Genomic DNA, 16,205 nt, shown 5'->3' with positions numbered 1-16,205 from the left:
TTCTTCAGAAATTTTAGTCCTCTACTCCATGACATGCTGGACAAAGCTGACAGTACCTCAGTTACCACTGTGTCATGTAGAAACTATTTTGTACAATGTCAACTGGAAAACAGACTGTACTTGGTGTTACTGAACCAGGGAAAATCTAGAAAAAACAAGGTTGTTCTTTATTTTTTGTGTCAGCATCTGATAGCACATTTTTCAGAATGATTTATTTTTTGTGCAGTCTTTATCTATCTTTAAAAAACAGAAACATGAAAAAGGGAACAAATAGGGGTATAGAAATTTAGAGGCAATACTATTTCTAAGGGTACTTTTAATAAATTTTTGTAATTTGAATGGATTTCGAATTAATGTTATCTCTTAATATAATGATTATAATTCCAGGTGCTGGCATTTGAGAAAAAAAATCCAAATTTAAGTCTTCTTCACAATAATTGTGAACAATTCTGCATGCAGCTATGGTAGTGATGCAAAATTATTAGATATGAAATGGTCAGCAATTAAAATGCCAAGCACAACAGCTTAACTTTTCCCAGAGAGGCATTTTGCTGGTGAATAAAATGAGCATACCCCAAGTTATATTAGCAAGAGTATAGGAAATCTGAAATCTATACAATATATTGCTGGCTGTTATTAGAATTTGTCAAGGTGATGGACTAAAATTTTATGGTAGTCAACCAAGTATGTCAGAAGAAACTATCACAAAAATTAACTAACATCACTCTTAGGGCCCAAATCCCGCAATAAATCTAGCATAAATTTGATTTTATAAGTTGAGACTGCTTTTTGGTGCATAAAGGATATGTTTAAGTCTTTGCAGAATCAAAACTTTCATGACAAATGGTCTCTGAATAGTACTAGTGTAAGTATATATAAGCACTATATAAAAATGATAAGCAAATATGGAAACTCATGAAAATAGAAAGAGTTCATAAGAAATCAGATCAATAACTGTATATGATCTATAGCTTATGTCACTCAAATAGAATAATTTATCAACTTGCTATTCTATCTTTTACCATGATTGTCAACAGAAGCCAAGAAGTGGTAAAAATTTTTGTCACTTCTGTGTGTTAGAAGAAAGGGCTCAGCTGAAATTAAAGACAAAACCTTACAAGCTCTCTTTTGATTATATTTAGTACATAAGGATACCATTTGCTTGTTAATTTTGTTTCTCTTTTCTATTGTTGGATCTCTGTATTTTCATCCTTTCATTTTAGAAACTGAGAAGCTCTGTGACATGATCAAAATAAGAGCAATCAGTATCACATTTCCATGAAGACATAGTCAGCTTTGAATGAGTCTCTAGAACAAATAAATAATTGAAAGCCTGAAGACTGTACACAAAGTTTGTAATAACTAGGCTAATGCCTCTTCTTTCTGGACTTACCAACCTGGAAGTTTCCTTGAAAAAAAAGCTCAAATAATTACTTGTTAGAATAAATTGAAAGAAAAACAGAAAATGCAAACTGGCCTGCTGAAAGAAAGACACAGACTTCCACATGCACAGCAATGGAGAATAATCTCCTATTTAAGACTGAGACTTCTATTGTTGCTTGATTTATCAGGTAAGTATCACAATCTTGCTCTATCCCATTATTTAAAAGCACAGTCTCAATAGCCCCATGGACTTAAGAGTTTTCAACTACCCACTGAATTTTATATATTTCAATCTCTCTTCAAAATACTTTTCATAATTGTATCTGACAATTATGCCACCATCAGAGCAAAAGAAAGATTTTAAAATGTTGGATAATCAGTTATGGGAAGTATGTGATAGTATCAAATGGAAAATATGCAATGCCATTTTCTCCACGTTTTTAGATGGTCATAAACCTCAGCCATAGCACTGATTATTCAGAGGAAAGCAGGTGCAAAGGACTACAATGAATGTGTCTGGACTGAGAATCTGAAAAGCACAGGACTGCCAGCATGGCTGTCAATGGGGCATAATGCCTGAAATTCAGAATTAGACAATTAATATTAGCTTTAAAAATGGATACGACTGCTTGAAGGAGAAGATTTTCCCTCTTACTGGGCCCCTAGCTACTCCCACTGATACATAATGAGACAGATTAAATCTAACTTTTGTTTAACCTGGTTGGTTTGGGTTTTTTTTTTTTTTTGGAGGGGGGTAGTGGTTCAGTTTTTGGTTGTTTTTTGGTTTTGGGGTTGTTTTTTTTCTGAAGAAACTGTTTATGGCTTCAGCAGAACATTTCAGTAAGCAAGTGCTCTGATACAATATGAATACCTGTATTTTTTTTTGCTAAGTCAAAGGGGTCAGGAAGGGATTTTCACTTTTGTTAAGTGCATACACACCTTTGGTTGTTTGGCTTATTCTGCAGAAGTAGTCACACTACCATGTGTACTTACCAACCTGATAAACACCTTTCCTACTGCATGGGAAGCTCAGACTCTTGGTTCTCATCCTGTGGCATAAAGTACTTTAAACTCTTAAGGTCTGATATATTTTAGTCTAAGTATACTCACAGGGTTCAAAATAGGAATTTCTGGGTGAAATGTAATGATCTGTGATATACAGGTCAGACTAAATGATCTAATGGTGCCTTCTGGCTGTACAAGCTACTCAAGCTAGGAAATCTGTTTTGCCCACTACTTAAACTCAGTCTTTCCAGCAGCACTGCAGTGCTTGAACTCTAAAAACACACTGAGAAGGCAGGCAACCATCTTATTCATGATGGCCTTTAATATCCCTTGCTGATAGTTTTAAATTTTTAAACAGCCCTACCTGTTGTGCTCCCTTTTATGTGTTCTCATAGTTACAGATATAATTTTGGAAGCAAAATATCTAAACAGTAAGCATAATAAAAATGAAACAGGTTAAAGCTTATTAGCAGTAGGGAGCAGATGTAGCAAAATTCTGCCAGTTCCCCTACATTTCCTCCCCAGCAGGGACTTTCTGTCAAGCTGTGAGTTAGTTCTATACAATAATGCAGGCTGCTGTTACTGCAGTTGCACCTTCCTATACCTCGCTAATGTACTAAAAATTCACTTTGATTTTTGATTTCTTCCTTCGTAAAAATAATATTTAAAGCAGTTCCTGCAGAGCTAAATGTAGATTCAAGGACTGCATGCTAGATGCTCAAAAGTGCATGAAAATGTAGTACTGGTAAGAAAATAATTACATTTTGAAAACTGTTTCATTTGCTTTAAAAATATTAACTTTCTCTCAACAAACTAAAGGTTCCTGAGCCAAGAGATAACCAGTTAATGACTGAAGTTAAGATTCCTTGAAATACCTCTCAAACATACATCATTCAATATTTCAGTTACAATGTGGAAAAAAGATAACTATTTAAGGAACAAAGTCATAAATTGATAGCAATATAAACTGAAAGCAAATGAAGTCTGCCACATGAAACATGATCACAGACTGTCACTTGGAGGGTTTTATTCTTCATGTGTAGTGTCAAAAATAAGCACTTAAGAAAAAGAGTTGAACTGAATTAAGGATGTTCAAGATGGAAAGATTCCACTTGAAAATCATTTGAGAGTGTGTACCCAAATGGGACAGAGAACGAGAAAAGTTAATGGTCAAAATCTACTTTGTGGGCATTAAGGATAACTGATTTTATGATTTAGAATTTAAATTTCAGATACTGATTGCAAAGATGTTTTCTTTGAAAGTCTACTTTCCTTCTGAACTTTGACCTTGAGCTCTAGAACTAATTCTCAAACCAAATGTCAGATTTTACCTCAGATAGTCTAACTACGATCACCTGTTCACCTGTACACATACAGCACCATTAGCTACTGTTGTTAAACCTGTAATTAAGTTTTGCAGGATTCAGTGAAGAAAACTGTCATGCTGCTGAAGGCAGAAGAAAAACAATTTGAAAATTCTGGTGGCACTATTAAACTTGTATTAATTGCCAGCCTCTCCCTCATTGACACAGTCACCTTTATCAGTAGTGCAATCAAAAATTATTTTGAATGTGGCACTTTTTAGTAAGCAAAGATTTTTAGTGGAAAATACAAACATTTACATTCCTTCATCTTATGTATATGAGTTTTCTCGGGACAAATGTTTGTTTTCAGCAGTGTAGTCAGTTACTTCATTTTGTAATATGGTATGACTGCAAAGCAAGATCAGTTAAATGGAATATAACAGGACTATTAGGATTGCGTATACCCTTTATTTTAAGTCAAGCCATTTATATTGGTCAGTAATATCCTACATCTAGTTTTGAACATGGATTTTTCAGGACAGGTTTTCCCTCAGTTAATTTCCTACAGTCCACTCTGGTGGGTTGCCCCCGGCTGGCAGGTGAGATACCCCAGTTGCTTGCTCTCACTCCCCACAGCAGGATGGGGGAGAGACTCACGAAGGCAAAAGTGAGAAAAAATCACGAGTGGAGATAAAGACAGTTTAATAACAGAAGGAAAGAGAAAAAAAATAAAGGCAATCACCCATCACCTCTTACAAGCAAACTGATGCGCAGGCAGTCTCCGGGGAATGGCTACTCTAGAAATAACTCGGCCCCGCCCCAGTTTTTATTGTCAAGCATGAATTTATACGGCATATAATACCTCTTTGGTCCATTCGAGTCAGCTGTCTCAGCTGTGTCCCCTCCCAGCTTCTTGCCAAACCCCAGCCTACTTGCTGGTTGTGAGCAAAGTTGGAAAAAGAGAAGCTGTGCAGTCACTATTTAGCAACAGCCAACACTGGTCTGCTGTCAACATGGTGTTAGTCACAAATCCAAAACACAGCACTACAGGGGCTGCTATGAAGAAAATTAACTCTATCCCAGACAGACCCACTACATCCACTCACGAGAGGAAATTCACCATAACCTAAAAATTATAAGCCAAGTTTGAGTTAAATGCGAAACTGTTCTAAGCAGTCATTGGAATGAGACATAGGGAAAGCAAACTTGTTCTCCTGAAGATGAAGATACTCTCTCAGATTACTACTGAAATATATAATGGAATCTTAACTCTTATGTTCCTGAAGGCAGGTGAGTCCATGTACAGAAGATTAGAATGGAAAGCTTTCAATAAACGGCCTTTAAGTGACATCTATTATTATATATGTTTGCTAAAAGTTGTTATACAAGGAAAAAAACCCCAAATATATATTCATGGATATGTATGTAATGTATATTTATCTATATGCATATATATGTATACAAGGAGGGAAGGAAAGAGAAAAATCTGTATACCTGTACATCTCCCCTATGTAATTCTGCAGAACATGCACAGAGAGACAATGAGACTATGCGTTACTGAACAGATATCTACAACTGCACAGAAACATTCATTTGACAAATCATGACAAACATTTACCAAAATTACTGACTTAATTAGAAATGATTGACAATATTTTCATCAGTTAATAGTTCCTCTTTTAGACTCACTTGCTTCTTCATTGAGGTATATGCAGAAGTAACTACCTTGTCAACTACAGGAGGTGGCCAGGATGTTTCCACAAAGGTGCTTACAAGCGAGATGCATAAATACCTGCATAATATTCACACTGAATAATGTCCAAAAGAAAATCAAAGTTAGTTTTCAAGTGTTACCAGCTGTGTTCACTGTGTTACAATAAAGGACTGACGAGAACTATACACATGTATCACATCAGCTGGAAGCATTTTTATTTTTCATCCATGAATACGGAGAGGAAGCTGAAAGTGATTATTCACTGCTGAGCTGGCATGCATGTTACTGAGTATTGACCAGTTTGCGCTGCTCCTTTTTGCTATGCAAAATTTTAAAGGAGTTTCAAAATAATGATAGCTCACTTTGATGCTGTTTTACTTTGAAAGTGGAGTATAGGAAAGGATAAATAGTTTTTGGTTTAATTTGACTTTTATGAGTAAGGAAATTGAAGATCTATTACTAATTTTGAACCCTGTGTGATCTTGTTCAGAGAAGAGGAGAAGGAAGAGGATATTAAATTGTTATTATGACCACCACACAGAACCAGAGATGAGGATAATCAAGTACTGAAATTTAGTAGGATCCCTTGGATTGTACTATACACTAGTAAAGAAGTACTTCCACTGGAAGAATATTTTCCTGAGTTAATTTTTTTCTTTTTGCTTTCAAGTTTTTGGTGATAGAAGATCATAACTGTATCTGAGTAGAGATAAGATTCTTGCAGTTTCAAATGGAAGAGATGGTATTTTGAGCTCTAAGTTTGATGAGACAAGTTAAAATACCCTCCCTGGAAAAGACCAACATCTAGAATAGCTACTTAGTACTTAACATCAAACTACTTTGGATGGAACATTTTTCAGTGTCTGAAAGAGATTAACCTGCTACAGTTTTAGGAAGGAGCAGTTAATAAAACTGTCTATGTAGGTTTGGGTGGTAATCCAGCCCTTCTTTCAGTCCTGGTCAGCAGGATTAACTCACCCAAAGGAGAACAAAAAAACTTTGAAGCTGATGATTTTCCTGAAATTCATTGTGGGGATTTAAAGTGCCCTACACATAATTTGGACTACAGTTCGAATAGGGAAATAGGGAAGTTTCCTGAGTGAAATAGGACCTTGATCACTTTTCAACCAAAATGGCATTTTCCCCTCAATAAAGAGGCACTGACAACAGGTACTTGCCTCGGGGCTGAAATCCTGTTAACGGCTTTCACAGTCATCACACATAAAACTTTTGACCAGAGGTTCTGGCCTAAGCAAACAGTGGATGTATATATGCCATCTTGCTTAGCACAAAAGTGACAGGCTCAAAACAGAATTAATATTTTCAGCAAAGGAGATGAAGAATCACTCAAAAAAACCCTTTTAAGGGAACTGCTGCAGGGGAAAATCAGTCAGCCTGGATGAACTAGGTTGTTTACCACCCTGAATAACTTGACATGCATTTCTTCACTGTGTCTAACTGAAAAACAATGTTCAAATGCATGTATATATTACCTGTAAATGGCAAATAAGCTAGTGTAAATCAGTTCATGGAAATCAGAGAGTTATGCTGATTTATACCGGCTGAGGATTTGATTGTATCTATCTACACAAACATTCACACAAGAAATGCTCTCCTTTCATATTTTCTGTTGTTGATAATTTATGTTTATAATCTAACAAGTCAAATTCATGTATACTGTTTAGAACATTATGCAATCATATAATTTTTTATGTATACTTATATATACGACTTCTAATAATGGCTTTAGTTAAAATAATATTGACTGCTTCATTGTTCTTTTTGTTGACTATATTCCTTTTTAAAATTCATTAAGGGTCCACTAATGTTACAAATAGAATATCATAATCTTCCTTTAAAGAAAAGTGAAAGTGGCAACCCTTTCACCTCACATCGTGGCCCAGTGTCAAAAGACAGACTATTTTCAAGGACCTCTGGAGTTCCACTATCTGCATTTGACCTGTGTTAAACATTCTCATTACAGTTGCTTCAAATGAATACAAAAGCTTTGTTTAATCTGAACACAGGGGAAATGAAATACACTAGGCACAAGATGAAAGACCCACTACCACTGTGCTGTTTGAATGCACTGCATGTTCTTAACATGGACCATAAAAGAAGCCCGGTTTAATATATCAAACTGAGGAACACTCAAAATAGCATCTAGTAGCAAAATAAATGCTATAAACCTGATGAGACAAAAAAGGGAAACAGAAACATGTATTTTTCTTCCTACTGAATTTCTGATAGGCATAGATACTGGCTGGTAGCAATGTTTTTAAAAAATATTTAGTTTTCTTCTGGCAATATTACCAATTATATTAATTAACCTAGGTGAGATTTTACCGCAGCGTAAATGTAACAGGATTCTAATCTACCACTTATACCTTTATAATATTTATCTCTACTCCTCACATTTTAACTATGCTGTTCAAAAAATTGGTAAAAGAAGGATACTAATTAAATTAGTATCACCTATACTATTATCCATAGGACACAAGAGTTTACAACACTATTTGGAAATCTAACAATTGTATTAAACATAGATATTAACCAATACACACAATAAAATATACAAAAATGTGTACCTGAATATTATGGACTTACAAACATCTGTTCAGAATGGTGAAAAAGCACATATCTTCTCACAGAAATCTGTGGGTTTTTTAATATTCCTTTTAAGTTTTATGGTAATTTTCTCCATAGGTAAAGAGGATCTTAAACCTCTGTCCAATCCTTTGCAGCAAGAAAAACCTTTGACTTCCACTATTTGAGCATAAGCTACTTCTGTTCTAGTTAGGATAAAGTGTCAGAGAATGCATGAATTTTATTTAAATTCATGACAGTCTGTATATTCCAAATACTACAGGCATGTCTGAACAATGCAACAGACTGCTGTGTTACAGATGCAGGATGCCATTCTAAATGACTGCCGTGAAAACATAATACTTACTCCAGAAAACCACTGCATGTAGATAGACAGCTTCTGGTTCAGGATTTAACTTGTTTATACCTTGGGACCTGTGCATTATTTGGTAGGCAAATTGGAAAGACACAGGGTAGTACCACTGGTACCTATAGGACTGTTAAAGGAGGTACGATGTGGGGACTCCCTAGAATGGGCCCAGTGCCCCTAGATGACTGGTCTTATATATCTTTAAAAAATCCTAGTTCAGGCTCATTTACATATTTTGACATCTAAACAGTCTGTAAATCTGGCCCAAAAGGTTTAAATTTAGATACTTAAAGTTGGCATCAAGTTACCCAAGTGCTGAAATAAGCAAGGAACCCATTCACAATATATATCAGATAAAACATTGTGAATCTTTTTTCCATCACTTCTGCATTACATGTTATTAAGACAAACATTGTCAAAAACCTGACTGGCATTCCTGACAGAATGAAAGTCAACTGTAGCATTCTTTGCTAGATTTGAAACAATCATGGGATCACAGCAACCCAATCTGAATGCTTATTATAAAAAAATAAAGCTTCTGTCAGAAGAAGGTGGGCTGGAGAACTTTTAAAGTTTGTAGTACAATTGCTCAGGAATTTATTGCAGGGAGGAGACCAGACAACTAACGCCCAAATGCAAGCTGTGTTATAAAAGCCAAAGACACATATTTTTTGATGTCACAGGAAGTATTTCATCAGGTAGATTTTTTATTGCTGAGGATGAAAAATACAGTGGTAGATGCCTAATAACTCACAGTGGAATTGATCTTTAGTATTATCATCTGAAGAAAAAAACCAGTATGTATAAAATGAATTGCTGAAACAAACGATATAAGTTAATGGCCTTAGAGCTATTAATACATCTTGCAATTACATTAAGTATTATCTTTCTGTGCAACACTGTCTTCTAATCTTAACAAAACATATTGTTTTCACTGTTTCAAAATCTCCCTTCACAACATTTTGGGTTCACTTACAAATACAGGCAATTCTAAACTTTGTGTTGGTAACAAAACATTGTGTACTAAATGTACTAAAGTATTTCCCTATAATTGTTTTTTTTATAACAAAGAAATCTGAGATAAAATTTCATATAGTTCTGGAAAATCTGCCTCTGAGTTTTGTATTTGCCACCAAAACAAAATAAGAACTGAAACTAATTTTTATCATTCAGTCACATTTATCAAGAACTGTATTTCAAAACAGCAACTGGCCTCCAAGTTTTTCTGTAAGTTAACGTGCTCTTAATTCACAGAAAAAAAAAAAGAATTAATAGTACTTTGCCATAGAGTATACATTTGAATAGCAACAGCCCAAACTGTTACACAGTTTATCAAAATTGATATATTTTACTGGCCTAGCTACACCAAACTTGCTGGGGATTAGCAAGATGTAAAAATAATAAAAATACAGCAGTTAAACAAGCTGGAATGCCTGAAATCTTGAGACAGTACAGCATGTTTCTTTGTATTGGGGAGAAGAAAGCAAAAAGCAGGTAAATTCAGATGTAGAAAAAATAATGTAATCATGATCTTGCCCATCTCAGTCTAGTGGAGTCTGTTGTACAGACAGAAGTACAATCCACCACTTGAAACACTCTAACAAAGTACTACAGGGATGGTTCTGCATGCAAAGCCCATGGGGAGGGGAAAAAGAAGGTAGGGGGTGGACTCAGCTCCCAACTAAATATGGTGGGAGTACTGTCTAAATGTTACAGCTCAACCCCTACTGAATAAAGTGCGTATACAAAGTAAATTAATACAATTTTGCAGGCACAGTCACTGTTATATCATTATACAATAATTATTTGGAATATTTCCATCTATCAATAATGCCATCTGTCCCACCCAATACAAATGGACTACAACCCATCTGGCTTATTTTTTTCTATTGATTACTCTGCTGAATGAGTTAGCAAAACCGCTTATAAAATCATCATATTACATGACACTGTCATTAAAATATGTGAAGTACAGAAAAACACAAGATGAGACTTAATTGGAAAACTGTCAGTTCTTCTTCCAGAAAGTTTTAACAATGCTATAAGCTTTTTTTTTGGCTTTTTTTTTTTTTTTTTTTTTAAATATATAAAAAGCTCTAAATGTTAACTACTGGATTAGGCAGAAACTGTTCTACTGTGAAATTGTTACTATTTCTGACTAGGTATGTTAGAGAAGCTCCCTAAATGTATCTCTTCAAGAGTGTCAAAATGTCCCAAAGTGTGCCTGGGAATCACAAAGAAACTGTGGAAGGAGTGTAACTTAAAAATAGGGTGGGAGGAAGCTGCCGATGGCTGGCACTTGTATTTGTTAATTCCAATTATTTTTCCTAGGTTTTGGCTTTGATTATTTGTTTGCATAATTGTCTTTATGCTATTTTTGCAGCCTCTGTTTTTTCTTTTGATTTTAGCTACTGCTTCCATCAACTAGATTTTAATTTCTACAACTGTAGCTTGTTTTTTCTTTTGATTTAAGCCACTGTTTCCCTTAACTATATTTTAGTTTCTCCAGCAACCACTACTTAACAACAATGCAGGCTTATTCATCTACAGAACTTAAATGCTTACCTCGGCTCCCTCACACTAGATCTCTGTTTCTACAATACCCTTTTAGTTTTAACAAGGGAAATCTCCCTTGTGTACATTCAAAATGTCGATCCAAAGATCTTTTCGTTAGCCCAGTGATTTAGTTGAGTTTTTTTGAGTGAGACCTTGGTGGGGCTGCTTTTGTAGCTTCCCCTCCCTGAGATTTTTTTCTTTCTACTACAACCTTCCATCCCTCCACCAGATTTCTGTTTCCTCTGTCACCACAAATGGCTTTTCCAGTGACACTGCAACTCAAAAGGACATAGGAAGGAAGATGAGAGAGGGACAGGGGCTGGATTCCGGCTTGAAGGACACAGCCTTTGATGACTGTTGGTAACTGGAGTTCAGGGAGGCAACGCTCAGGGTTATACTGGAGGGGTGAGGCTGCAGGGAATGGGGCTGGGAGCACAGATACTGAGCTGCCATCTGGAGTGAGGGAAATGAGGGTGACAGCAGTGGAAACGAGCTGTTTAGGAAGCAAGGTATGATGTTGGAATAAGGAAGGGGTCAGAGGCTGGGTGACTGAAACAAGTTAGAAGTTGCTAGGGGGTCCAGCCTGCTTAACTATTTTCTCTCTCTCTTACAATCCCCTCCCACCCTTGATGCTCACTAGAGCCACTCCTCTGGTTATCAGTTAAATAGCTTGGTTATTCTGAAACATACTCTATTTATCTTCATAATTCAATAAGTTCCTAAAAGACAATTGTCACTGTCAATATGACAAGAAGGCCTCTAAAATCCAGGTAAGTGTGTTTGACCGCGTGGCCTTATCTCAAATGAAGCTTTGATCAACGCTATTGATCCATATCCTGCTCTTAGAAGTAAACCTTTTGTGTGATATAAACACATCCAGAGAACAATCCTCACACTTCTCTTTATATTATGTTCTGTTAGATCCAATTTATTTCTGTCCTAGACAATTTATGCAATCCCTTTTGTGCTTTACAGACTACTGACATCAAATATGTAGAATGATTTGACTGAAGCTGCAGAATAGTATTATTTATGTAGAGGATATTTACAAGACATTGCTATATGACAGAACACTAATAATTTTCAGTGCTCTAAAAAAACCCTTTGGCAGTTCTGATGCATATGATTTAGTCACTGTGTTAAATACAAAAACCTCTATTTTAATACACCATCATTTTGCTATTAAATACAGAACATTCAACAAACAGAAATGTAGAGTCTAAAGCCTGTCTTTAAAGCATAATTAGTTCTATAGTTTATGATGTCCAGTTTACAAGAAATGAGTTCTGAGCTGCATTGTTTTGTTTGCACAAACTCCTTCTTCCTTGGAAGACAGAAGCAGAACAATTTCAATTGAGACACCATTTGTTCTTATTAAGTAATCTGTAGGTTGCTATTGATTCAGGCCTTTGGCCACTTCTTGAAATACAGTTCAAGAATAATAAAATACTTTTGGTTTGGATGACTTAGTATACTTGAAGAAAACAGATCATTATTTCATGTCATGGCATCTGACAGAACTGTCTGTAGTAGTATTGGGATACCAAAAAATAAACAAAACTACACAAGTAAGGGATATGCTACTTAAAGACTTAAATACAGATGCCTTCAGAGTAAAGCTACTGTGTTCTGCACAGAAAGGCAGTATCTTACAGCATCTGACAGGCTGCTCCAAAGAAAATGTTAAGAGATGTAAAAACTACATTTCCTGTTTTCACCGATTCTATGGAATAAGCGAAAGAGAAGTACAACTGTTGTACAATTTATCAGTTATTTTACAAAGTTCTTCCAAATTTCAAACTTTACTGTTTTCCTTATTCTGAGAGTAAAGGAAAAATTCTCCTAATGCCACACCAGATAGTGCTTCTCCTCCAATACAAAATCTCAGTTTCCATTAACAGGACAATTGTATTTTCAGGTCAGGACAATTCCTCCCTCTGGTTCCTTGTAACAGAAGTGTTTGAAACATCTTTTTCTCTGCTTTGCTGTGTACCCAAACCCTTACTAATAAAAAAAGTATGCATAGCCTGAGGAAAAATTCAATTCCTCTGTCTGAATCTCCTATTGACAAAATGATAGGGAAATTGGAACATCTGGCTGCTAATAAGACCTCATTCCCACTGATATTTTAATTGTTTCCAAAGCATTTTTAGATTGTGTTGTGGCACACATTACTGCCTCTGCTAATATTTTTTGCTCTTTCTGATACTGTCATTAATGAATATGATCTGATAAGCACAGCATAAGATTGATGAACATCCTCTAGGATTGCTTGATGCTCCTCTAGGATGTTTTTTCTTAAATATTCCTGAAAACTGTTAGGCAGCTAACTCTTCATAGAAGTATGAGTAGGCTGCAATGCACTTTTAAGCTATGGATGAAAAAGTGACACGGGACAGATACTAGTAATAGCCCAAAAGCAAGCAACCCCACCTGTATTTTTCATGTAGCTAAGAAAGTACTGCCTAGTCATCTCAGTAAGTGGAAGAAATACAAGACTCAAGAAAGAGTGGATGGTATGTATAATAACTATGGAAAACCTAAAAGATTCTATATGGAAAAAGGAAAAGTGTCAAAGAACTGGCAAACACTACCAATCTGCCCTCAAATCATACATATCACAAATAAGAAAGCATGTGGTCATGGTACATGTTACTAACCAGTCACATAGCAAAAAACTGAACTGAATTAAAAAATATGAATTTAATTCATATTCAATACACTTGGTCTTGGAAGAGTAGTAAACACTATTTAAGAGAGTCGTTTATTAATAATTCAAGGTGGAATGTGTGTCTAAGTAAAGCCTACATCTTTACTCAGAAAGACAAGTGCTAGCGCAGAGACTGAAAGTGAAGGCAAACAGAAGGAAAGTTTCAGGTGTATTTTTCCTTCTTCTATGGCAATATTAACATATGCTATGTTTCCAAGCCATGTATTTCCCTGAGAAAACATAGTAATTAAGCTACATTATACAGCAATTATGGTTACTACTCTTTTTTACTCAGTTGTGGAGAAGTTATGTTTTATTTCCAAAATGTGTGGCCATTACCTTTTCAATGCTTGCAGGGTGTTCCGTGGCTATTTAAGAAAAGTGGTATATACATAATAGAAATGATTATGGTATCACTATAAATCACTGTGCAAACTGTCATGCTGTTAGAGATAATCTAGGGTCAACCAACAGACAGGCACACCCCAATCTGGTCTTAAAAGTTCAGCTGAATAATAAGCAATAATAAGCAGTAAACTGTTAAACTCAGTTGTCATGACAATATTGCTTGTAAGAAAGACAGGAAAAAACCTCAACAGAACAACTCACAAAAAGTTGAAGTAAAATGCCCAGTTATTATGTAAAAATATATGGGCAGAGGTAATTCAAATAAGCTATTGTTCACATTTTTGTTGGAGGAATTGGCTGCTCTTTAAGAGTTCTTTAACATATTGCTTTGGGGAATTAAGACAAAGTTAGTGATGAATATAACTTTCTATTAAGCAATTTTCTTTCTCAATTGTGCACAACCACTTATGAGCCAGAACATAACAGCTCAATCAAACCTTATTGTATCAGCTTTACTTGAACCCCTCTGAAATGTACTGAGAAAATTCTGATATTACTAAAAGACTTGGGGGAAAAAAAAAAAAAAAGACAATCCAGAAAGAAGAAATGAATATCACAGCTACCTTTTTACATTCTCTTAATTTCTTCTGCCATATAGAGCGAGCAATAGGAATGTGCTTGCTGTCAGTTACATAGCAGCTGGCTGTGATGACGTGGTGGAGTGCAGTCTTCTGGCTCATAGCTTGAAGAATTCGCTCAACATGACGGAGAGAAACTGTGGCCTCAGTCCATATGCCACCACTAACAAGCTGCATCGTACAAGGTACTAGAGCAATCTGTCCAGCACAGTAGAGAACATCTCCAACCTAGAAATAAAAACAAGTAAATAAGATTCTGGGAGTGTATAGAAGGCATGAAAAGCACTTATCTCCTTTCCAGGTAGTTTCTTTCAACAGTACTGTTCTTTGCCATCATTTGTCACAAATGGAGCAAACATGTCAGTCTAAAGATAATTTTTGATAGGGATTTAACTACAATATAGAAACACAGCACTGCAAGATACTCTAACATAACAGTTAATACATGGACGTATGTGTCAGCTCAAAACAATAATATCTGATGTTACTGACTGCTACAGCTGTTGGATCACACTGATGCCCCAACATGGTTAAATATGTTCTTGCTTTCTTTTCTTGAGTGACAACACCCACTATTTTTGATTCAATGCTTTTTTTTTTTAACTTCTAAGTCTTAAGCTTTGTTTCATGTAAGAATATATAAGAAAGTGCAAGTGTATATCTGTAATGTCTTTAGTAAACTAACTTAAAAATACTATAAAAATAGTACTTGCAGAACACCTAAATGACTGTGTATGAAAAAAGTAATGATAAGCCACCAGAAGGTAAAAGGAAATTGCAGATTGAAAATGAAATGCAGAAGAGTGCTACTTGACCAAAAAGATGGATTCGCCTTTTGAAAATGGAATTAAAAGGGTGGCCAGATATGCCATCAATGTATGTTTTAAGTTGAGCTGCAATGCACTTTCTTTGGGCTGATTTTGCAAAGTCTTCCTGGCAACAGTCTCAAGACCTACTTTTCTTAACAGCAGCCAGCAAAGGAAACATTTATTCTTACTATTCAGACATCTCAAAGATTTATTATAAAATCTTAATGTAAATATCAAAACTTTTCATCCTCTTATGCTGCACTTCTCTAGAAAGTCACTGCATTTCCTGATCAGTGAAGCAGTAAATTTTATTCAATATCAAAAGAAAACTAAGTATAGAAGTGGGAAGTAAGGTGGGCGTAAGCAGCTTTGAAGTCAGCATAGGAAGCATTTTGCTAGGAGAGGAAAAATGGACTGTGCAAGGAATCTTCAGGAAGAATTTTTCAGAACTTACTGTATAAACTGTAAAAATTCCTCAGAATTAAGAATAATTAAAAAAGAAATCTGTGTCCTACAAGACATGGCAATCAAACCATGTGACAGACCCATATGCAACTCCAAATCTGTCCTCATAACTGTCTGTGTCTCACAAAAGACTCACACATGTAACTATTGGAAGAGTATCTTATACAATTTGGCATACAAGTTCTATGATTAGCAGCTGAAGAGGGGGAGGAGGCAGAGAGGAAACATAATATATCAACTGACACCCATCAACTATTTAAATTGTTTAAAATATCTGAAATATTGTTTTGATAATGCTATATATAATCCTGAATTTG

At 35.5% G+C, this 16,205-nt stretch overlaps 1 protein-coding gene across 2 annotated transcripts in view; it reads right to left on the bottom strand.

The window, feature by feature from the left end:
* Positions 1-16,205, bottom strand: part of DPH6 (diphthamine biosynthesis 6) — a 217,788-nt gene that overhangs the window by 48,329 nt on the left and 153,254 nt on the right. For both annotated transcript variants that reach the window (XM_074868193.1, XM_074868194.1), the window contains one exon: positions 14,600-14,842. In XM_074868193.1, coding sequence (XP_074724294.1) covers positions 14,600-14,842 — 243 coding nt within the window. The remainder of the gene's footprint in view (positions 1-14,599; positions 14,843-16,205) is intronic.

The sequence above is a fragment of the Strix uralensis genome, chromosome 4 (genome assembly GCF_047716275.1).
Source record: "Strix uralensis isolate ZFMK-TIS-50842 chromosome 4, bStrUra1, whole genome shotgun sequence".
Lineage (NCBI taxonomy): Eukaryota > Metazoa > Chordata > Aves > Strigiformes > Strigidae > Strix > Strix uralensis.
This window is presented reverse-complemented; position numbering and strand designations above follow the sequence as displayed.